General features: G+C 35.0%; 2 protein-coding genes, 1 long non-coding RNA gene and 1 other non-coding gene across 4 annotated transcripts; 1 reads left to right on the top strand and 3 right to left on the bottom strand.

The window, feature by feature from the left end:
- Positions 1–5399: 5399 nt before the first annotated feature.
- On the bottom strand, positions 5400–7366 carry LOC142164336 (uncharacterized). Its single transcript, XR_012695120.1, has 2 exons — positions 7167–7366; positions 5400–5877 (listed from the first exon to the last, which is right to left on the bottom strand). It is a non-coding gene; the product is annotated as an uncharacterized LOC142164336 (long non-coding RNA).
- Positions 7367–10854: 3488 nt separating this feature from the next.
- On the top strand, positions 10855–13968 carry LOC107822950 (putative purine permease 5). The gene is made up of 2 exons (XM_016649537.2): positions 10855–11019; positions 12668–13968. Exons 1-2 carry the CDS (start codon positions 10989–10991, stop codon positions 13741–13743), a joined length of 1107 nt encoding a protein of 368 aa, XP_016505023.1. The 5' UTR covers positions 10855–10988; the 3' UTR covers positions 13744–13968.
- Positions 13969–14464: 496 nt separating this feature from the next.
- TRNAE-CUC (transfer RNA glutamic acid (anticodon CUC)) lies at positions 14465–14537 on the bottom strand. The gene has a single exon. It is a non-coding gene; the product is annotated as a tRNA-Glu (tRNA).
- A 551-nt stretch (positions 14538–15088) lies between these two features.
- Positions 15089–23847, bottom strand: LOC107822948 (uncharacterized). The gene is made up of 10 exons (XM_075221416.1): positions 23712–23847; positions 19554–20532; positions 18900–18984; positions 18660–18755; positions 16406–16558; positions 16214–16321; positions 15993–16112; positions 15688–15813; positions 15514–15597; positions 15089–15384 (listed from the first exon to the last, which is right to left on the bottom strand). The coding sequence occupies exons 2-10, from the start codon at positions 20510–20512 to the stop codon at positions 15259–15261; spliced, it is 1857 nt and encodes a 618-aa protein (XP_075077517.1). The 5' UTR covers positions 20513–20532; positions 23712–23847; the 3' UTR covers positions 15089–15258.
- Between the last annotated feature and the right edge of the window lie 1145 nt (positions 23848–24992).

Here is a 24992-nt window from a genome sequence, read left to right as displayed (position 1 = left end):
TCTTTAAATCAATTTATTTCCCTCTTTTATCCATAAAAACCAATAATTATTTCCAAAATCATTATTTTGGTAATTCATTTATTGGACTTTTACATTTATGCTAAAATATAGCTAAGATAATTTTTGCATATTTTTACAAATTTATTTAGTATTTTTAAGCTAAATTGCATATGATTACAATATTAGCCCTTTTAAGATTCAATTGTATTTTATATTCATTAAATTAAGTCCAGTATTTTTAAATTATTAATTATATGTTATAAGTCATTTTATTTTTTCCAATTTGTTTCCAGAAATTAATTTACTATTTTTTATAAGATTAAAAGGGGAAAATTGGCTATTTAAATAATAGCCCAATTGCATTTAAATTGTAGCCTAAATCTGACCCCAATTTAAACCCAATTTTCCGGCCCAATTCCATTTTAAACCCGACCCCTAACCTAATTTAAACGACCTACCCGGATTCCCCACCTAACCCTTTTAATCCTGGCCATTGATCATTTAGATCAACGGCCACTGTCCTCCCTTTCCATTTTTAACCACAAACGACCCCTTACCCTACCTCATTCTTCACCAAACGCCGCCCTTGAATCCCTCTTCTCTCTCAGCTCTCTCTGAAACCCCTCATGAACCCTAGCTGCCGCCATCTAATCCCACCCTAATCCATCTCAACCCTTGCCTAATCCATGGCCTCTCATGGCCATTGGAGATGTGTATCAGCCTCCTATGGCTCCTGGGTGTTTGTTTCTATGGTTTCATGGCTAGACCTCGAGGGAATCTGGTCCAGTCCTTGCTCGACTTCTGTTCATGGCCTTTCCAGTCCTTGCTCGACTTCTGTTCATGGCCTTTCTCCGGCCATCCATGACCTTTCTCTGGCCATTCATGGCCTTTCAAGGCAGATCCTTGACTTTCCTGGTTAGATCGGAAACTTTCAAGGTCTTTCTCACCTTTTCTGGATTTTTTGAAACCCTAATCCCTAATCTTTAAGATCTTTTGATTTTCTTTCAGATCTACCATAGATCTGTGCTTACTATGAATGTCTTAAGTGTTTCTCAAAAGTTCTTCAACTTTTCTTTCAAAATGACTCCTTATTAGGGTTTTCCTTTAAGTTTTTTTTTCAAAAGATCACTTCTTCGATTTTAATGATTGTTTGTGATTTTTCTATGTTTTGCTCATGTTGTTCTTCTATCTGAGTTAGCATGTTGAAAACTCTAATTCCTTTTTGGTCTCATCCGAGTTCTGAAACTGTTTGTTTAGGTGTGTACTGGTTCGATTAAGTTCTCCGTTCTTGTTGACTTATTTGATTATGAGTTTTACCATCTTTTAAACTCGATTATTGTGAAAACCTAGGTCTTTTGGTCTGAAACTGCTTGTTTGAATGTATACTTGACTCGATTAAAAGTTCCTTGATTCAGACTCTCTTTTCTTTATGTGACTTATCTGATTCTGAGTTTTACTATCTTTTTAACTCGACTATTGTTGAAACCCTAATTTTTCAAAAGGTTTCCTCTCTTGCTACTGTGAGACCTTTACTTGTTTTTGACTCTCTTCTTCACTTTGGCTATACGTGTGAGCCCTGATTATCTAACTTTGTTCACTACTGAATCCTATGCTTATTTCTACTACTATTGTATGTTGTTACTTTTGCCAATATGCTTGACCTCGCATATCTGATGCTTTTCTACAATCTATTTATATACTGAAATGCAGAATTATGTTTCTTCCTTGATTGATCTTCTTGTGACTGATTGCAAAAGCTTTTCTTTTATGAACCCTAATTTCACTTGCTTTTTTAAATTAATTGATTCCTTTCCTTTTACTGTGATGTTTTACCTTGCTGAATCCTTTCCCAAAATAAGCCTATTTTTGCACTTAGACTTGATTGTCTACTTCATGCTTTTACTGCCCTTATATGGCAATAATCAGTCTGTCCCCAAACTGATTTTCTTTCCTTAATTAAACTTGCTACTACCCGTTAAACAGTGATTCCTTAATTAAAGGGAATCACCTGTGTTAATTGATTCCGACTTGTGATTGTTTCCATATTTGTGTTAAGACTTTACTTATTACCTTATTCTTCACCTATTTTCAAAACTATAAATATCCACCCTCTTTTCTTTCAAAGACACGAACATCTAATTTCAGAACACACACACTTCACTCAAAACTCTCTCTTTTCTCTCTTACTAATTGTGCTACTGCTTTGTCTAGTCGGCTGAAAGCCAAGGCTAGGCAGTGGAAATTTGCTTATTTTTCCTTTCTGCATTTGCTTCTTTACTGGTATGTCCTAGTTAATTTTCAAGCATCAACAACAACTTGTTTCTTTAATATCCAACTTCTCTCATGCTTGTCTACTTCTGCTTATGTTTTCTGCAATCAAGTTACATTACTAGCATGTTGAAATGTGTTCCCTTCCCCTTTTAAATTAATGCTCTCCTATGTGTATGAATCCCAAACCCCACATCCCCTCTTTGTGTTTGTGTTCCCTGGCTAGTTTGTGGGCATGACAGCATCATCTATTGTTGTGCATGTCCAAACCTGACCCATCCTAGGGTCATATGCTTCTTGCAATGTATTCCCAAAACTCCTGACCACTTTGTGCAACTACTAATTCTGTGTAGTTTTAGATTTACTACCACTGTTTTCAAATCACCCTTACCACTTACTATTTCCCAGTCCAGTTTTTAAATAAATCTTTATGTTCTGCACTTCCACTATATTCTTAGAACCTAGGTTCTGCCCCTTTTGTGTGAGCCTTGCGTTAGGACCCTTGAGCTCTCTCTGAACTTGGACACATAAGGACTGACCCTTCCACACTACACTCATTTCTGTCTGGTTATGCGAACCTGGGTGTAAGCACTGCCTAGGGTCCTTTGAGACCCTTAGGGAACTTTGACACACCCAGGTCTGAGAAAAGCTTTGAGCATCATTGGCATTTGAGATGGTTTATTCCATAACTCAAAGAGGAAGTCAGAATCAGGCTTCCTCTGGTTGTAACTTCTTATTTTACACTTTTTCTGATGTAATTCAGTCATTTTGTTCTGTAATAATTTGTAATAAATATTGGGGGCTGCCTAGTGAAAAGGGATGGGTGATTATGCATGCTTTAGCTATTAGAAGGGTAGATAACATGCCTATAAGATTTGTTTTTAATAAATTCTGCATGCTTCAATTCCACACTTAGACACCATGCCTATAGGATCTAAATGGCAATAATCAGACATCATGCCTACAAGGTTAAAATCAGCTTTGAAATTAGATGTCATGTTTATAAGATTAAAATCAGTATTTTTATAGAAATCATGTCTATAGGAATTTCGCTGTAAATCCTGCCTGCTTCATTTCACGTTCGACTAGATACCATGTCTATAGGACCCAAATCAGCCTTTAATACTTAGATACCATGCTTGTAAGAATTAAAATCAGTTACAATAGAAAGCATGCCTATAGGATCTAAAATCAGTTTGACTCGTACTGTTCTGAATCAGTTTAAACAACCTACCCCTTTTATTAATACGGTTTAGAAAGTACGCCTATAGGATCCAAATCGCTCTTTTAAAACTGTTTACTGCTTTGCTGCACTCCTAATCAGTAATAGATATCATGCTTATAGGACATCACCAATACACACTTAGGCAAGCCTTAGGTAACAATGATAAAACTGAATCCGCTTTTGTTTAATTAGCAACTGCTACAACCAGCAGGCAGGCCTGATTCGGACTTCTTATCTGAGTTATGTAATAAATTGGTCTGCTTCAACAATTGAAACCCCATGCCTTAGTACTTTAAATTCTGACTCTAAATGTGTTTAAGTCATGCTATTATGTGCTTTATTTGAGGAGGTATACATGAGCCTCATAACTGCTTATATGTTTCCCTCTAAATGCAGTCTTACGTGTTTTTGTATGTCGCTTAGTTTTTTTACCTTTAAACCCAAGAGTCAGTCTAAAATCCTCCCTCTTAAAGGAATAGCAGTCTTAAATTCTTCGTGGACTGATATAAATGGGATGAGTAATAGCATGCAATAGAGGACGAGACCAATTCGTGCTTTAATACCTTAACGGGGTGGGAAGGGTAGATATGGATATGATGATCGATGCGCTAATACCACGTGTATCCCCTCTTCTGAGGAGTATCATACCGGGTATCGCATTGATGTGATCTATATTATAAATAAACCTAGGACCCCCTTTTCTTTTACATTTTCAAGTATTTGTAGAACTGTAACTTCTTTTCAAAACTCGCCTTTTAACAATTGTTTTCAAATTCTTATGTGTTTAAACTTAAATCCCCTCCTATTTGAGCCTATACTTGTTTGTTTGCTAATTGTACAAAATTCACAAAACTGTCTGGCCGGGAACCACACTAGTGGATCTTGAGGGGTGCCTAATATCTTCCCTTTAGGATAATTTCAAGCCCTTACCCAATCTTTGGTTATCAAACAAACTTAGAAACGAACCCAATAGGTGTCCTAATGCACCTTAAATCATTAGGTGGCGACTCTTCAAATGCAAACCCAGTTCCCAAAAGGAATGAGTTGTTCCATACCCAAAATGTCATAAACCCGATCTTCCAATGCAAAGAGGGAAAAAGGGGGCACGACACCAATTAGAGTTCGTCGAAAAAATTCTGCAAAATCAGCATGTACTAATTAATATACATGAAAAAGTAGATATAATCACAATTTGTATTGCATGACCCCAAAATAATAAAAATAAAATCCAAAAATCATGGCAGAGTGATATTATTGGTCATCAGGACGCTTCCTATACATGGACACGTATGAAATTTCAGGCCACTCAGGATCCATAAAAAAAATGTACTACTGTAATAAAAAATTTCTGTTACATTTCGCAGTCGGAAAAAAAGGAGTAATGAGAATTGAACTTTAACCTACTATGAAAAGATTTCCATTAATAATACGATGGTTGGTGGAAGAAGAACTAATACACGGGACAATGAATTCATGGCTAAATGATATATATTCTCAGTTTAATTTTTAATTACTAAAGTTATATTACTTGATATTATATAAACATCATGTGTTTGATAGTTATGAATGCATTTGCATGAATAAGTCATTGTAATTATCTCCAAAATCTAATACTATGTTCGGTCCATAATAAGTGACTTTTTAGCATTTGACACACCCTTTAAAAAAATATAAACTCATATAGAAAAAAAAGATGTATTCACTAAATTACCTTTAATTAACTGTTACCTTAATACATTGGGATATGTAAATAAGGTAAAATTTTGAAAAAATAAATTAATTCCTTCTTGATTATGTAAAATGACACTTATTTTGGACCAAAATAAAAAGACCAAAAAGTCACTTATTATGAATCGAAGGGAGTAAACTCTAGGGATATTCACAAAGAGATCAAAGACATTAAATATTATCTTTCTCAAAGGCATCTCGATAATTTCGTAAACTCATAGAATATTCACAAAGAGATCAAGACATCAAGTATTGTCTTTCTCAAACCGAAGCGATCAGGAGACGTTTTTCTTTCGAAGCAACTTAAATATGATCGAACGCTTCTTAACAATCAAATACTTATCACTCTATAAATAATGAAAGCAGGAACCCTAGATGTAGGCAGATTGTTTTAATATTTCAATAACAATCATGCCAACAAATACAAAATTTATATGGAAATCCATAATATTCATTGCATTGTGGTTCAGGATTGAGTTCATTATAATCATTTAAGCATTGTGTAATGCAACAATTTTCATCACAATATTCATAATTGCATGGACCTAAATTCCCAGCACATCGATAATGGTAATCATCCAATTTTGTCGAGTTTATTCCTCCAGCTAAAACCCTAGTCATTTCCGTAGGAGCCAAGTTGCTATTTCCCATGCCAACTACAATAAGAAGAAGAAATATGGGAAGAGATAAAATCGTGATAAATAATATATATATATATATATATATATATATATATATATATATATATATATATATATATATATATATATATATATATATGATTAAATGTAAAATCATATATATGTAGGGTTCTTTTGATTGATGGTATTGAGACAACTGACCCCAACATGTATATTGTGTATAATTAATATATAATTTATATGTACCGGCTAAAAAAAGTAAACATAAATCGGGCCGGCTATCTGTGTAAAGAATCCAACATATACAACATCTTGTTGACCGTATATGAAAAAAATAATCACCACATAACTGAAGCAATATTTGATCGGCGGTATTAAATGATACCAATATTAAGTCATGTGTGAATCTATTTATTATTTTATGCAAGATAGAATATGGAATAAAAATATATATGTTAACTATGTGGGATAAAGTATTTAAAGAGAAAAATATCCCTTTAGAGTAAGTAATCCATATGTAACAATCATATCATTATTAATCATCACATAAACGATCAATAATTATAATTCCTGTATAACTAATAAGTGAACCAAGTAATCCCCTAAATTTCCTAAATCAACATTTCCTTTGCCAATAAAGTAATTATAATGACGACTCAGAAGGCCTACCTACTCCATCTGTTTCAGTTTATATGAACATATTTCTTTTTTGGTCCGTTCTAAAAAGAATATTTAGAACGATCCTTTTCTAAATTGGAAAACAATTTAGCTTAAACTTTCAATTTTACCTTTAACGAAAAGCTTTTATAACTATACAAATACTCTGGACCCCTTCCGGGCTTGTTTAGGACCACAAATTTCAAATCTTTATTTTTTCTTAAACTTCATGTTCAGTCAAACAAATTCACATGAATTGGAACAGAAGGACTATTATTTTTCCCAATACAACACCTGCTTTATTTAAAACCTATTTTTATATTGAATCAGCAATTCCTATGGGAATAAAATCAGATTGAGAAAAATAAATTTTCCAAACTTTCCACCGGTAAGAACTGTACTAATTATTTAACACCAATTGATGAACATTTGATGTGTTAAAATGTTAATTTTACTAATTGGTAAAAAAAGTTTGTTCCATTGATATAACATAAATTGAAGTTTGAATCCAAATATAGCTGAACGAATTTGAATTCTTAAAAGTTGTAAAAAATTGTACAAATAATGTCATTAAATAGTAATTTAATGGTGTCAAATATTAAGAGACGTCATATAACAGATAATTTAATTAGAAAATAAATACGCACCTGACACAAAAATGTGAAGAAGAACAAAGCAAAGCATTGTAGAAGGAAACAAAATGGCCATCTGTGAAAAAAATTGGTGCTGAATTTTTTTTATTTATTGATGCAGTAGTTTTATTTTTCTTGGAAAAGTTTGGCTATATATTGCTGAGAAAAGTATTAGGGTATTTATTGGATAGGATTTAGAGTCAGAAAAAAAAGGACTATATTGGCAAATGCATTATAAGTATTTGTGTTTTGTTAATTTTTGTAGATTCTCAAAATCTTTTTAACTAATTTGACTGAGTTTTATATGATGAGTTGACTGTTTACTCCATTTTTTTCTGATACTTTGTTGAGATTTATCTAGTTATTAAAGAAATTCCATTTTATTTGTTATTCACATTTGAAAGTTTTTTTAAGCTATATTTTAGCGAAACTACATACTTGTTTATAGTTACTACTACTATACTATATATATAAACTTGTAATGTAAGTACAGCAGAAAAAAAGAATTACAAAATATATATATATATATATATATATATATATATATATATATATTAAATAATCAAAAACCATTCTTCCACTTCAATTGGCTCGTTCGAGGTAAGTAACTGATAATAGGCTAGATTCATGTAATTTGGCGATTGTTTACGCCTCAGCATGACTATGTTTCACTGTTATAAGATAGTTAAATGATAATAAATTGGCTCTAATTGTGAATTTCATGTTTTGCAGGAGTGAGTGGCATGTATGAGGACTTACAACTGTAATTGGAGTTAAATTGAAGCAAGAGAAGCCCACAGGAGCTGAGTATGTGGGAAGATGAGAAAAAGAAGAGCTTAAATGAAGACCCAGACTAGCGCGACCGTGCTAGCCCAAGAATTCGAGGCAGAATGGTAGGCCTTATGCGCAGTCATTAGTGCGTCCACTAGCGTGACCGCGTAGCCCAGCTCCGGAAAAATAAACTTCAGGGGTAAACTTGAAAGTTCGGGGGTGAATCCACTTAACTTATAGAAGGTCCAGCTCGCCCAAGGGAACATTATCAAAGTTTTCATAGCTTAGTTCAAGGCAAGGAGAGGCAGGAGGCAAGGAGGATAATTCAACATCGAATTCTTCCCTTCTTCCTCTTGTGTTTTACTATTTTGTGATAAATTTGACTATTGTTATGATGAACACTAGTATGAGTAGCTAAATATTTAGTCTAAGGTTTTGATGGAACCTATTGAAGGATGAACTTCTTGTTATGTTAATATAGTTTGCTCAGTTTAATCTCTATTTATTCAACTATGTTCTTATTGTAGTAAATTGATAGGATCCTCAATTAGCTGTGCCTATTTAGTGTGCATAACTCGGGAGAGAGTGCATATTTAGGTAATTGTTTAACAACGCCACTCCCAAAGTATATGAGGGATCAATAACCGAGGGTTTAAAGGCAGGATTAGGGATAACGAAGTCTTAGGTGCAATTTAAAGTGAGCTATAATAAACAAAGCCAGCTAGCGTAACTCGGGAGTGCGTCTAGTAAATTGTCGTGATTACTCGGGAGAGATTTACGGTAATAGGAGTGCTCATGATTGATAGAGACGATTAGGCAAATCTATGTGAAACATAACCGGAAGGGATTCCATCAATAGGGGAAATCATAACCTTAGATCCTTCTATTAATTATTTACAACTTAATCATAGTTAATCTTCAGTTGCTTATTTTCAGTCAGTCTTAGTTAGTAGAAACATCCTCAATTGTTATTCACAACGTTTGGGAAATTGATTACGTAGAATTTCATAAGTCTAATGAGAGTAATTGATAGGTTAATTCCTTGTGGGTTCGACTCTGGGCAAAATACTCAGATTATATTTGCAACGTTCGTGTGTCCTTTTTATAAGGCATAGTTGGGCGTGATCAAAGGACATCATCAGAACTTACACAAATGATCAATTTAGTCATGTTAATAGATAATTATGTATCATAGTTTAAAAGTATTTATTGTGATGATGTCTTATTGAACACTTCTTTGGAGATGATATTTTTTGTGTATGTTTCCTTATAATGGTTTGGTTGCTCTGTCATACCAGAACTCTTCTTAACGAATAGTTGTTCGTGCAAAAAACTCATTGCGAATATATATATATAAGTTTTTGGATGGAATTACTAATTGCCAACAAAGCTTATTTTACACTGTTTTGATCCGTTAAGTAACAAAGTTTTAATTCTTTCAGGTCATAAATTCACTATTTGTTAAGTGTACACATCAGCCTTGTTAGTTTGTTGTGCGTTCTCCACGTCAGGATCGGAGCCGAACCTCCATAGCTTTGATCCAAACTCTATAATTATCTTTAAAAATTCATTGAATATATACAAATTATTAATTTAGAACTCAATAACTCAGAAGAAATAGAATTCAGAACCCATTAACTTTATTACCAACTTTTTTAGTATAACCATATGGTATTCCAAGTTTACTGGCATGACTAATATGGATTCGCGTCAAGTAAGTCTACTATGACGGTAAAACGCTTCTCGCAAGAGATTTTCCCAAAACTTGATTTAAAGATCTCTAATTAAGGAGGAGGAAATCCAATCATCTTATCACACCTCATAATTGTATATAAATTATTTATTTGGATCAATAAAAATAAAGGATAAAAACAATTCTTCTATGCAAAACATTTTTGACATGTCATTTATATGTGAAATTAAAAAAGTAGTAAGGGAGTATTAGGCATGGTGTAAAATGTTTCTAATAATTGTTTCCTGTTGATAATATTTTTTTCCCGTATTTGGTTGCTTTAAATTATTATGAATATTTTATTTAAGTAAAAATAATTTACACTAACTCAAGTGACATTGGCAGAAGAAAAGCTTTTATTTTTACAATCAAAATTCTCCCCCACTTGGAGTTTTAAAAAATTCTTTATAAAAGTGGGGATAAAAAGAAGAAAATACAAAACACGTTTACCTTTTGGTCCCTTCACATGTTTTTCTTTGAATTCTTTCAACTAATCATAAATATAAATATTTAATCAGAGGTCTCGAGATTGTATTTTGATACGGATTTCTTTATATGAAAATCATTCTTTTTAAATAGGTTTTATGTATGACGAATCCGAATTAGTCAGATTCCAATGTCGTAATGAGGTATTAATCAAATCCTAAGGGTCGTTTAATTGGGAAACATGTCATCCCATGATTAATTATCCCGAAACTTATTATCCTAGGATTAATTATCCTACCCTCCCATAGGGATAAAAAACATACTACAATCCGGGATTATTTATACCACGATTATATTCCCACCAAACATGGGATAAACTCATCTTAAATTTAACTTCGGGATTAATTATTCCTTATCGCTCATTCGAAACGAGCCCTAAGTCGTTTGGTTAGGAAATAAGTTATCTTACGATTAATTATCTCGGGATTAGTTATCTCGGAATTGTTATCCCGTCCTTGATCCTCCCTTAGAGATAAAAATAATACTACCATCGCGGAATTAATTATACCGTGCTTTTATTCTAGCCAAACGCGAAATAAACTCATTTTAAATTTTATCCCAACATTAATTATCCTTCGTCCGTCGTACCAAACAAGCCCCTAACGAGAATATCCATTTAAAAAAAAACAGCCACCAAACCACGTGAAATGAGTTGTTCTTTGGAACATAAACACAGTAGTACTATGATTTACTATATTAATAAATTTTATCTCCTGCTTCTATGGATGTTGTCATTTCTAGAATCCCACTAACAATTCGGGTCGACCCATAATATCGTTAACCCGACCCGGATAAATTCAGGCTGAGCTCCACTCAACTTCCTTCACTATCCACTGAATTTTGGCTTCATGCAGCAATCGTTGCTTGTTTCTGTTCCAGGTCAGTTAAATTTTTATCTGAATTTCCATTTTTCCAGTCCTTTTTTGGGGTATGTTTGATTTGTATAAAATAAATAATTTTTAGTGATAATTGAATTATGGGTTCTTTTTTATTATTTCAAGGTATTGGTTGCTTAAAGAATAAGAATTTACCAATTAAATAATCAGACCCTTTTGACAAATGACATGTAAAAGTTGGAAACTTGGGAAATGATTGATGTTTTCTCAATGGTTTTTCTGGAACTTGGAATGGATTGATGGCAACTATGATTTGGGAACTCTAGCAACTAATTTTGTAGTGACAACCTTTGTTGCTCTGACTCTGCAAAAATGTCGCCAAGTGCGTTTCGAGTCCTCCAAAAGTAGTGTATTTTTGGAGGATCCGATACAGGTACGGCAATATTTTTGGAGAGTCGGCACGACATAGGAGACCACATAGAACAATGGATATACTTGCTGAAGTTTGTCTTTAACTAGGAAAATTAAAATCTATTTCTGCTAGTTCTTTTTTTTTTTTTTGGTGGTTGGGATAACCGAGAAATCCTGGAGCGCCAGTGTTTCACGGTTCGAAACTCGGTAGATAATGGGCCCGCTCTTCTACCATTCCCCACGTGAATACTAGGCTTTGTCTGCGACACGGTTCGAACTCGCACCTAACCCACACATCACGCGTTCCACTCTCACCACTAGATCAAAGCCCGAGAGGAAAATCCAATTATGATATCTTATTCTTAGGCTTTTGATTTGTCTTTACCAACTAGTATCTTGGGCACTTGATATGGCTGAGCTGAAGAGATTGATTGTACTGAAAAAAAATGTTTGTACCTGAACAATCTTGGGTTGTACTATTTGTCTCATATATTAGGCTCTAAGCAAATTGGATAAAGGAAAATATGGAATTTATGGGTTAATATGGAAGGAAGATATGGACTTTCTGGGTAATATGCGAATCGGAGAAGGAAGATAGCAAGAAAAAAAAAGTAAAAGAAAAGGAAGATTAGAAATGAAAAGCTGCAGAGCTCAAGTGGTTATTTGACATTCCATAGAAACAAAAGTCAAGTTAACAACCTTAAGGACTGTTAGGTATCGTTTTCTCTTTGATCAAGTTAATCTTAAATTCTCTAAGAAAATGCCATGTCATTAATACTAGAGTATTTTAGTTAATGCATAATATTGGTTAATAGTTAGTAACCTATGCAACTTCAAACAATTACCCGTAGTTACAGTGTGAAGGCGCAAACGCGATGCCCTTTTGAGTATTTTAATTACTGCATCACATTGGTTTATGCAAAGAGACAAAAGAAGTTCAAAACTAAGCTATGTTGCGTGTACTCTCCAAAATGATGTTGCACCCGTGTCAGATCTTCCAAAAATTCACTACTTTTGGAAGATCCGACACACATCCAATGATATTTTCGGAGAGTCCAAGCAATATAGAAACTAAGGTACTTGAAGGTTCAAGCCTGTTTACGGCACCTTTTGTTAAGCATTTTGTGATCCTATAGTTACTGTACTCCATATATATGTTTCTCTTTTATATTGAATTCTACTTATATTCATTTTCGGATTCATTCTTCTTATCAAATGTCTTTCCTCATGCCGTGTTTGAAAATTGACATTTCTGTATAACGATGACTGGCTTCTTGTAGAGGAAATAATGGATGAGGCACCACCAAAGTCATTACGGCAAAAAATGTCAGCCTATTGGACAATGGCGTGTGAAATGTATTACAGCAAACCAATTTCACACTGGATTCTTCTGTTTCTAGGTAGCATGGGGATGCTTGTCGCGTTCCCTGCTTCTAGCCTCTTGTCCCGTATATATTTTGCAAATGGTGGGAAGAGTAAGTGGATAATTTCATGGGTTTCAGTTGCAGGATGGCCTCTCATCGCGATAGTCCTAATTCCTTCGTACTTCTTTCTTAAAGTATTCCCGACGCCACTTGACTTAAAACTAACTTTATCTTATGTTGTATTGGGTTTCTTGAGTGCTGCTGACAACCTCATGTATGCATATGCCTATGCTTACCTCCCAGCATCAACTGCTGCTCTTTTGGCCTCGACTTCACTGGTTTTTTCTGCACTATTTGGATATCTTCTCGTGAAAAACATTATCAATCTATCAATTATAAATTCTATCGTGATCATTACTGCTGCCATGACGATCATTGCTCTTGATTCTAGCTCAGACAGGTATGGATATATCACCGACCGTCAATACATTATAGGTTTTGTGTGGGATATACTGGGATCTGCACTCCATGGTCTAATTTTTGCCTTGTCAGAGTTGGTTTTCGTGAAATTACTCGGTAAAAGATCGTTTCTTGTTGTTCTGGAGCAGCAACTCATGGTTTCCCTCTTTGCCTTTATATTTACAACAATCGGACTTGTTATAAGTAACGGTTTCCATGGAATGAAATCTGAGGCAACTACATTCGATGGTGGGGCCAACGCATATTACTCGGTTATTGTTTGGGGAATAATCACTTTTCAGTTGGGTGTCTTGGGAGCCACTGCAGTTGTTTTCCTCTCCTCTACTGTTTTGGCCGGTGTCCTTAACGCGGTAAGAGTACCAGTAACGAGCATTGCTGCTGTTATATTGTTGCATGATCCTATGAGTGGTTTCAAGATTCTGTCTTTGATTATTACATTCTGGGGATTTGGCTCTTATATTTACGGCAGCTATAGCCCTGCGAAAAAGGATGCCCTGCAAACTATTTCTTAGTTTTCGTGTTTTTTTCCATTATTTCATCCTTCTCACCATTGATAGGATTGGAGATCACAAAGTGTATGTATATGTTTGACTGGCTAAATTATACATATTTGCTGCTTAGTTGAATAGAACAACTAATACTGCAATTGCAGGGAAAAGCGATGAAGTTGAAACTATATATAGTAGTAATATTCATGCACAAGATGTATTTACTTTCTTGTGGAATCTATAGTAAAATGTTAAAGTTCTCTCTTATCATTTCATTGGCTGAAGATGCTAGTTATGAGAAATTAATAATAGGAAGGCTTTTCCTATTTAATTTTTTGAGCATTAGAAGTTTCCCCATGGTCAAGTCTTGGTGGACAGAGTGATTGGATACATGTATTGGGTAGTAGATACTTGATGGAATAGTCAAAGTACATGCAAGATGCATCAGCATTATATATATATATATATATATATAAATATTTTTAAAAAAATGAACATATGATCACTGCAAAAGGTGTGCACTTTCTCATTGCATATTATCTATTGTAAGGGGAAGAGTGTTCACTTTCTTATGGAATTTAGTACTCTGGTCATATTGTTGGTAAATTTGAGTCACTTATTATTTGACTGAAATAGCATATTGAGTGTTGGAAACTCTTAAATAGACAACAAGGATCCTACTTAGAACTGAAAAACAAAAAGGAAAAGAAAAAGGGAGGACAAAATAGGTAAAAGAAAAAGGAAATTCCGTTGCCGGGACTTGAACCCGGGTCTCTCGGGTGAGAGCCGAGTATCCTAACCACCTAGACTACAACGGATTGTTGTTAACAATAACCACAATATATTTATAATAAATATTTAAAGATAACTCAAATACTCATTTATCTAGTAATCCAGCTATTTTTCTAGCTGAAAAAATCTTTTCAGGAACAATTCCCTACATGAATTTCATTTAAGAACCATTACTTTTTAAGTCTTTACGTCAATTTACCAGCTTATTAGCTTAATAAAACAATATTTTCAGTTAGAAAAAGATATCAAGAATTTTAGACGGGTAAGTTGATATAGAAAACCTTGTTTGAACTCAGTTCAGTATATGAGATCTTTACACAAATAGCCGAACGGATTCATTATTTGCTTTTTCTAGCCAATATACATAAACCATACATTGATTATACACAGTTTTACATATATTACATATTGATTAAGCATATATAATACATCCATCAATTGTGTTTAGTTTAAGCAGTTAGGTGAACGACTATTTGGGTTAATTCTTCAATTGGAAAGTCACTCGGCAAAAATTAAAATAGCAGAGGAAAAGAAAAAAAAAGTTTGGGGGGGGGGGGTTGAAGGGGGGGTGTTTTAATATATAACACACTCCATATAGACAATTTGATTCACCTTAGAAGTCAAAATAGTGAGATCACAGATGGGAGAGTATATACAAACAAACACCAGCAAGCATTACAAAGTGTTCATTTTTTCTAAGGACAACATCTTAAAAGCCAAACAAAGGCTTAGATGGACATGGAAATCTCATTTGAGGAGTGTCTTGACAATGGACTTAACATTCAGCTTCTTCAAGTCTGTATATGACTGCCCACATCCCACAAACATGACCGGGGCTCCGGATATGTAAACCATGGATAACGCTGCACCCACCTATGACCGAAACAAAAGGATGAACATAAGAATGTTAATCATATGGTAAGCAAAAAGAACGGTGCTATGTATTTGTTGGAAGGAAGAGATCAAAACATATTTATAATGGAATCGACCAAGATCATGTACCTTGTCATCGATAGTGTCAAACTTGGTCAGCAAAATTCCATCAATTAACCTCGGATTTGGTGAAGGTGAGAGGTCACCCAATTTCTGCAAAGAGAAATCAAGAGCAAATAGAGCATAAGATGCAGATACAAAGAAACTATGAAAATAAAGTATCATAACCATGTATAAGCAAACCTGGTTAAACTTTGACAGTTGATCAACAGCATCATTGCCGACAAGTGCCTCTCCAACAAAAAGGATCAGATCTGGACTATTGACATATATAAGCTTTGACAATGCTCGCATCAATGGTTCATTATCCTGTGGAACATGAATCTTGGGTGTAAATAAATGCTAACGAATAAATGGGTTAAGGAAACAACATATACAATCACCAAATTCCACCAAATAAGCTAGAACTCGTAGAGGGACCCCCACGCCCCAGAAACATTGGACATGTTGGTAACTTTGAGATGTGAAGCTTCAAAATTCAATTCTACCTGCATCCGACCAGCTGTATCGACAAGAACAACATCGGAACCATTTCGGTTAGCCTCCTGAATTGCTTCTTTAGCAACAATAGCAGGATCCTTCTCATACCCCTTCTCAAATATTGGGATCTGATAAACAGAAAATTAAAACGAGTCATCAGCTTGTAAAACGTTTCCACCCAGTGAACATCAAGAATTTCCATAAACATAGACTTCAAATCATGACATACCTGAAGCCTACGTGCATGAGTGCGTAGCTGTTCAACTGCTCCTGACCGGAATGTGTCACAAGCAGCCATCATGACATTGATATTATGCTGCAAAAGCCAATAAGCAACCTGCAGAATGGCAGATGGAACCCTCTTAGTTAATATAAGAAGGCACTTTGAATAATTAAAAACAAAAGCTCATATTAGTTTAACCTTAGCAAGATTGGTAGACTTTCCAACTCCATTAACTCCAACAAAAACCACAACATATGGTTTTCCTTGCTCCTTTGCAGCATGAACATCCCTTAGAATATCAATGGAGCGCTTGGGAGTCAAAATGCGGACAAGAGCCTCCTCCATTGCTGCCTGTTTCAATCAATTCAGCACACCATAGTAATATGTTCAGAGTTCAGATTAGACCACATAGGAAAAAGATGGACTGAAAAGATATTTCAAGTTTCCGCATGCAATTATTCTGGTTTTAAATACCTCTTTGAATCTTCTTTCTTTTCCTAGTTGGATGGGGAGCGAGGGAGCAGGAGAATCCAAAGATTTTTGGGCTTATAAATCTTTTCATGGCTGGCTAAATAAGGAATTTCTATCAAACAAATAAATGCCACAAAGAATATGTAAGGAACAGTCACAACTGTGAAAACAGTGTGGTTAGATATACACAATGGATATTTCTGTAATCGTGTGTTTGCACTACGGATCTACCTTGAGCCATACTCATTTACCTTGAATATTAATGAGTCAATTAGTAGTGTACAAGATATGGTTCCATGGTGAGTGCTATTTGTGGACGATATCGTGCTAATTAACGAAACTAGAAAGTAAGCCAACAAAAAGCTAGAATTTGGAGAAACACTCTACCGAGTAGATTTAGAATAAGTAGGAGTGCAACAAAATACCTGCATTGCAAGTTTATTGTTAGCCCCTTGACAAAGGTCTTCGGCAGGTGTGGGTTGTGACAAGGATTCTCATGATGGCCTTGGCACACAACCTGAAAAATGGGGCAACATCATGAAGGGCTGTTCGGCATGACGGACAATGCGGGGTTCGACAAACGCACCTTGAACGGAAGCAAGGCGCATTTTACTTAGATGTGCGGGTTGGCAAAACAATGGCAAGGCAAAGCCATGTCAAGCAGGGGCAAAGACATGGCAAGGCAAGGCAAGAAAAGGCGGGACAAGCAATGACAAATGCTACGGACAGATTTGATCAAGTCGGGGGCGACTTGACTTGGGCAGGCAGCTGTGACAATGAACGTGTGTGGCTAAGTCAGTGGGCGGCGAGTTGTGGCAATGACATTGGCGCGGAGCAGTGTCAAAGGCAAGGTTGGGCGCAATGCCAGCCTTGGCACAAAGCAGCTGGGCGAAAATCAGACCATGCTGTGCACAAGCAGCAGTTGGAAAACATGTGCAAAGCACATGGGAAGCAGTTGGCAGTTGCAACCTCTTCCAAGACATGCTGATCATGGCCTAAAAGTGTGCCCACGTTTTTGTACTTTGTCTTAACTTGTTGCCCATCAGTTGGGGCTTGTCAACTGATTGTAGCCTTATAAATTCTTGCTTAGGCTGTCCAAAACGGAGAGAGAGAACTTAGTCTAAGGCATTGTGAAGCCAAATACGTCTAAGTCATTTTCCTAAGGGTGGGAAAACCATTTTGGGGCAGGGAATTAGGGAATTCTTTGTCTTGGCCATAGGGTTGGCTATTGTGTTCTTGTATTCACTTATTAATACAAGTTGGGAAGAAATTCCTGTATATCGTGTGCCTTTATCTACTGTTTTTGCTGCCTATTTTCATTCTAAGTGCAAACGTCCCTAAAAATAAAACTAAGTGTTGGAAAGGCTGAAGTCAAGGCTGGGCTTGACTGTCGCACGGAGGTGAACCTCGGGCTGAGTTCGAGTGACACAAATCACCCCTGTGACATTTATCCAGCAAAAGAAGAATGACATTGAGGTAAGATTAGATGGGATTGTGATGCCTACTTTAAGAAAATTCACATATCTAGACTAACTCTTTTTGAGAAAATGATATCATCGGCAAAGAATGGATGTAGAGAACGATATCGTACACAAATAGCACTCTACCGAGTAGATTTAGAATAAGTAGGAGTGCAACAGAATACCTGCATTGCAAGTTTAGCCAGTAAAAGAAGAATGACATTGAGGTAAGATTAGACGGGATTGTGATGCCTACTTTAAGAAAATTCACATATCTAGACTAACTCTTTTTGAGAAAATGATATCATCGGCATAGAATGGATGTCTCCATTTTGGAGTTCCTAATTTGTCTTTATTGAGTAGTGGAATGAAATGGCCCCAAATGGAACGGAATGGATGTAGAGAACTCATACAACCAACTCCAGTTAATTTGGGATTACACCACATCATTTGCCACCCTTTAAAGCTTAGTATTAAGACATTGCACTTTCTAAAATTATGAGAGGTTCCTACTTGCTTACCTGAACTGTTGAAGATATTCTTGTAAATGAGGTAAGTTTTTTACCCTCCAGACTTGCTGCAACTGATTCACACAGCTTTTCAGCTATTTCCTCAGCCTGTAAAATATGCACAAAACTGGTCAACCAAGTTTAACATGAAAGCCTCTGAGAGAAATTTGGTCATCTACTAAAGGAAATCTCTCTTTTACTTTACAATTGGAAGAGCTGGGGGGGGGGGGGGTAAGTAACTATTTAACTTACCACATTCTTGGTCATCAGCCTGTCCTTAAGAGCTTTCAGAGCTGGTTCCAGGTCAGTCTTCTCCAAGTTTGCCTTACCTGCGATACTGGATACACAAAAGCAATTCTAATTATTTAGGTGAGCCAGTAATCCATAGTGAGATAGAAATTCAGATGACTGAAAATTGGATATTCTATATAAATCAAATGCAGTACAATGAAAAGTAGGAACTGAAACTGGATTCATGTGTTTCCCTAATTTTCTCTGCTTCTTATGACTCGAATCAAATTTAATTCACAAAGTAGAGAGAATGTAAATAACTGTATACTTCTTTTGTCTTAAGCAAGTCTATAATTAAAAAATTTGGATCCCTTCAGAGAAACTAACCGCGAAATGGCATTAAAGGGTAATCAAAACTTTAACTCCTTAACACATCCTACGGTATCAAAAGATAATTTAAGGGTCAAATTCAGTGATATTAAAACTTTCTGAAAAAATATTGACACCGTCATCAATTAAATGAGATTTCCTGAATGTACTTTTCTCTTCGAGTGAACAGGAGAAGAACAACTGATGCAAACCTCATAAACAAAAGTAATAAACAAAACCAAAGCATTTGGATAGCAATTTAATGATCCTGACCTGTCCTGCTATCAACCGTGGATGAGAATTTACCTCTGGAACATGGATGAGAACCAGCCTTTCTTCTTTGCTTCAACCTTGTTGTCTTTCCATGGTTCTTCATCATCCCCGGTCTCACTATCACTACTTAATATCTCCTCTTTGTCCATCATACTGTCACCTTGTTCTGCTGCCACAACTGTCACATTCTCATTCCCATTCTCACTCACAGGATTTGTGAAATCTAATTTTGGCTCAGAAGGTGAATCATCCCAAACTCGATTCTTCTTTATCTTTTTTGTAGGCTCTGCCTTGGAGCCTTTGTTTACAACAGTATCTGCTTTCTTTCCACCTTTAACCCTGAGCTTCTGTAGCTTATTTACATCAAAAGCCCCAGCAGCGGAATTCCTGTTCTCTTTACCGTTAACCTGCACTACTCCATTTACAATACTTCCGTTAGAATGCCCATTCTCCTTAACATCCCCTTTCACTTTATCGCCATCTCCACCATCGTTTCCTGAGTCACTACCACCCTTTTTATTGTTGCCTCCATTAGTACCACCCTTTTGCACCTGGCCTTGCTTCTTACCAAGATTATTGTTGACAGGCTTTGTCACCGGCTTCGATTTCTTGATATCCTCAGCACGAGCCTCGGCCTCTTTCCGGAGCTGCTGGAAAATATCATCGAATTCATTGTATACAGTCTTTTTGGATTCATAAATCTCAGAGAATTCACGTTTAACCATAGCAAGCAACTCATCCACATACAAAAGATGGAGAATCCGCTGATAGACAGCAACAAAAACAAGCCCGAGTTCGTTGTGGAAAGTCCATTTAAGAGTGTATGCAGCTCCAGGAACATCATAATTGTATGATGCAGCACCTGAACGTTCCTCCAAAAGACACGAACGAATCAATGTGTCAATTGGGGAGCCTCTAAGAGCATTTCCAAGCTCTTTACATGTCCAGAGGATCAAACCCCCTCTAGTGAATATCAGTAACTGCTCTAACATCTCCGAACTCAAATTCAACCCTGCAACCAAAAGTTTGACGCCGAAAGAAAAAAATCTTCAGAATTTAAGGGAGAAAAACAACTTCAGAGAAAGTAAAAATAAAAACAAAAGTTCAGAAAATGAGAGACAGAGTTGACTTGAATTGTGTCCTCGACAATTGGGCTTGATATTGATGATCTTTGTGCAAACACTATAGAAGAAAACGATAATCAACATGAAAAAAGAACCTTATGTGATAGACTTCCTTTATTGACCCTACTTAGTTGGATTGAGTCTTGTATTTGATTGTTAATTAGTTGGCCAAGTTCTTATACTTGTTTTTAGCTAATTGCTTCATGTACCTTTCTTTCTTTTTCGGCCTGTGTAGTTACGTTGGATCCCTGTTTAAGGAATCCAGCTTGCATACCATTTTAGTCTTATCACAAGTTGAGAAGATTTAGATTCATTGAGAAGAGAGTGACAATACTACATGAGAAGCTAGAAGAGAAATTCAACAAGCAACCAGCCCAAAAATACCTACAAAGGCTAACTAGTTAGTTAATTTAAACCAATATAATGACGAGGCAAACTTGATATGTTAGAAGTTAAATACAAGACACTGGCATTTACGATTCTATATACTGTTTTTAGGTCCATACTCACACTTCACTATTTCTTATTTATTTTTCAAATTTTCTTATATTCAGAGTAGGCCTGTTGCAACTGGAGTCCCATGCAAATGATAAAAATTGTTTGAAAGTTCCCTATGGAAGAATTAGATACCAAAGTTGAATCAAATTATGAAACTAGTATTGATAGGAAGATTTCCTTGGTAACTATTCTGATGCATATGTACATAAAAGATATATCTTCTTAATTTCATTCTTCCAAAAATTAATGACTTCATATCCTGTCCAATTGTTTTATCCACTTTCCATAATAGACCATTAGGGCGGAACACGGAAAAAACATATATGGTATCTGATTAACTAAGGCATGAGCATAGCATAATTTAAAGTGTGCTATTCAATAATAAGAAAAGATTGCAAAATTGAATGCGATTATACCATTTTTGGCGACTTCGATTTCTTCGCCACCAGCTCCCCATACTTAATCCCTAATTCCAAGCCAACGGTCTTAGAGGCAACTTGATTTGGATACTACGCAAGCGTGCAACAATATATAAAACAAGTTTTAATTCATCTGCTATTCGTTTATCTAAAGCTTGCCAATCTAGTACTCATTATAAGCTTATAAATGATCCTGACTGTCCCATTTTCAGTATGATTAACTGTTGTGACTTACGATCATTTTCCAGTATGTTTTCCTTCCTAGTTTACCATATGTTAGGTTGTTTCGACGGTTTAGTTTCCCATATATGTTGACATCCAGATTGCTTAGCTTGCTAGATTCATGTACATGATTCTAGCACCCATAGACCATCCAGATTTTCAGACACAAGTGGAACAACTCCACGTCATACGGTTTTCAAGGACTCCTTCCATAACTTTCTCAGGCATCTTACGTTTTTTCTTAATTAAATCAGTGTAGCTTGCACCATAAGCGAGTTTATGATAAAATCATAAAATGCAACCATACTTTCTTTTGCATTAAACCTTGTTTCTTCCTTGACTTAATTCTTAAGTGTACCATTAAGGATGAAACACAGCTTGATCCAGAAGAAAATATATGCAAGGCAAACTGATTCAATTAAGAGAGAAAGTACGACACCAGAGAGAACTGTGAAAAGAATGTCCAAGGTGGGAGAGTCCTAGAAACTCGCATGAACTAGAGTTGTTCCAATTGTATCAAAAAATCTCGACGGTTCTGAGCGCCACAATCACATACGAGAAACTAGGTAGTCTAAACGGCAAAATGTACGAGAAACTAGGCAGTCGAAACAACCTAATAACATATAGGAAACTACTCTGAAAACATATTTGTATATGGGCATAAGTGAATATGCCGAAAAGGGACAGTCACGACTATTTACAAGCATGTATGAGTGCTAGATTGACAAACTTTGGACAAACAAATAGCAGAAGATATAAAACTTGTTTTAAATAATACAACGTGCTTGTATGACGATCTAAAGTAAGTTGCTCTAAAACAAATGGATCTTTCCTTGCAAAGCTTGGAATTAAAGAATTAAAGAATGAGAAACTGGCGACGAAGAAAGCAAAGTCACCAGAAATGGTATAACTGTGTTTAAGTTTTGCAATTTTTTCTATCACTAAATAGCAAAATCTAAACCATATTATGTTAATGCTTTAGTTAATTAGCATCTATTAAAGTCTCATTCTTCCTGTGTTTTTATAGATTCGTACATGTGTAAGTGTAACTAATGCAATGCATACCATGATATTTTTTTTATATCTTCCTTAATAGTCAATTAAAAAGTGAAAAGAACACAAAGCACTTGAATATGATATGGAGTCCTTCAAATTCGGAAGAATAAAATCAAGAGGACATATCCCCATGTACATCTAGATCATATTGAAACAAGACAACCATTTTATTTTGTAATTTTGATTTTGGTATCTAATTCTTCACTTCTCATGGCACTCTACTTACAACAGGACTAAAGTAAATGCAATATAAGAAAACATAGACATTGAGCAAGTACGGTGACCTAAAAACAGTATATAGAGTTGAAAATACTAGTGCCTTATGTGAAACTTCTAAACATATTAATATATCAAGCTTGTCTCCGACATTGTATTGGTTTTAAATTATTAGTTCTAATTGGTTAACCTCTTAAGTTATCTTTGCTAGTGTAGGTGACTGCTTGTTGAACTTCTCTTCTAGCTTTTCATGTATTATTGTCACTCTCAATCTTTCCTCTTTATATAGCAAAACCCAAATAACCTACCAAAGTGTTTTCACGATTTATGCAATCAAACTACAAATTAACCAATTAAATCGAAATCTTCCCATTAGAAAACCAATACCTCTACCAAACCCGTTACACAATTAAAGTAATAAAACTAATTTTCCAGTTTTAATTTCCTCAATAACCCAGTTCAGATCACACCATAAAATTCTAATCAAACACCTCTCACGCAACAGGAATAACAGATCGAACACACGAAGTACACAAATTAGCAAACAAAATCACAAAAAGCAATCCAAAAAAGGAAAATTCCGGAAATTAAAATGGAAAAAAAAGAAAATTAAAATCTAAAACCACAAATAGAAGAAATAAGTCATTTCCTGGTACCTGTCTAATTCCTCTGTAATCTGAGAAGGAAAAGGCGACGAAAGGACTTTGAAAACGGAAAACGAAAAGAGAAAAAATGAAAACGGAAAACGAAAAGAAAAAAAAATGAAAAAAGAAACAGAAACGAAAAATGCAAATTTTGGAATATATATATAGAGGGGTATTCACGGAAAATCAAAAAATTTGGTCCTTTGGTCTTATCTTAATCCCGTTGTAAGGGGAAAAGAAAAAAAAAAATCTAATGTTTGCTCTAATTTTCTTTTTCACCCATCTTAATTAAGCTGATTGAACCGTACTGAATTAGTTATTAATTTTTTTTTTTAATAAAATGTTAGATTTTTATATAAATTTATAATTATCTCGAATAATTATAATATTTTTTAAATTTTATATAATAAATCGTAAATATTAAACTATACAGAATAAATTTATATTATAATATATTTTACATATTCAGTGTAAAAATAATAAAGCATTAAATTTTTTTCCTTGGGCCTTAAAATTATGGAAACGACTACAAGCCAACAGGTAATGATATTCTAGCGATCTTGAGTAGCAAGTCACAAAGTTATTGAATATCTTTTCTCTCGATTTAGATTTCTCTTGTTGGATATTTAATCTTCCAATATGCTTTATTCTTGAGTCTCAGCTTGATTAATGTATTTTTAACTTGTGTGGTTCATATTTCTCTTATCTTTGCTTAATTATTTTATGCTGCTATAGAATAGTGAGTTTGATTTTTATTTTAGCCATCTTTTATGTTTCCTTGATTCATCAACTTTTAAACAGTAAAAATATCTAAATGGCTTTGCGAAAGTCCTATACAAGTACGCTTGTTCTCCCTGTTTAGCGTTTCGGAAATAGCCCCCTACTTTTACAAGGTAGGGTTAAAGTCTGCGTGCACACTACCCTCCCCAGACCCCACTTCTGAGATTATACTAATTTTATTGTTATTGTTTATGCAAGTACGCATGTTATCACGCTTTAACTTCTATTAGTGATTTTTGCATAACATTTATGAAAAAAAATACCAAATATTAACTTAATCGTGTTGATACCAAAGAGAAATTGACATGATTTAGCCGATTTCAAAAATTTAATTTTAGCAACAATGATTTAATTAGATCGGGTTGCACGCCGTAACAATGATATAAAATAAACAGCTGCATCGAACCGTTGACACAGTAAGAAAACGTAATAGATTATTTGCCAATTTTAAAATACTAGCTTTATGGTACTCGCGTTGCGCGTGTACCTATATTAATGAGTACACAATTTTTA

The sequence above is a fragment of the Nicotiana tabacum genome, chromosome 9 (assembly GCF_000715075.1).
Source record: "Nicotiana tabacum cultivar K326 chromosome 9, ASM71507v2, whole genome shotgun sequence".
NCBI classification, from domain to species: Eukaryota; Viridiplantae; Streptophyta; class Magnoliopsida; order Solanales; family Solanaceae; genus Nicotiana; species Nicotiana tabacum.
The sequence above is the reverse complement of the archived record's forward strand: the minus strand, read 5'-3'. Positions and strand labels throughout refer to the sequence as shown.

What these genes read in the sequence shown, in the direction of transcription:
- LOC107822948 (XM_075221416.1), bottom strand. Translation starts at nt 20,512, where the DNA reads ATGTTAGAGCAGTTACTGATATTCACTAGAGGGGGTTTGATCCTCTGG. An exon ending in TTCTCATCCATGTTCCAGAG is followed by an intron (nt 18,985 to 19,553) that starts GTAAATTCTCAT and finishes TTGTGTATCCAG; the next exon opens with TATCGCAGGTAAGGCAAACT. An exon ending in GAATATCTTCAACAGTTCAG is followed by an intron (nt 16,559 to 18,659) that starts GTAAGCAAGTAG and finishes TGATTGAAACAG; the next exon opens with GCAGCAATGGAGGAGGCTCT.
- LOC107822950 (XM_016649537.2), top strand. Translation starts at nt 10,989, where the DNA reads ATGCAGCAATCGTTGCTTGTTTCTGTTCCAG. An exon ending in GTTGCTTGTTTCTGTTCCAG is followed by an intron (nt 11,020 to 12,667) that starts GTCAGTTAAATT and finishes GGCTTCTTGTAG; the next exon opens with AGGAAATAATGGATGAGGCA.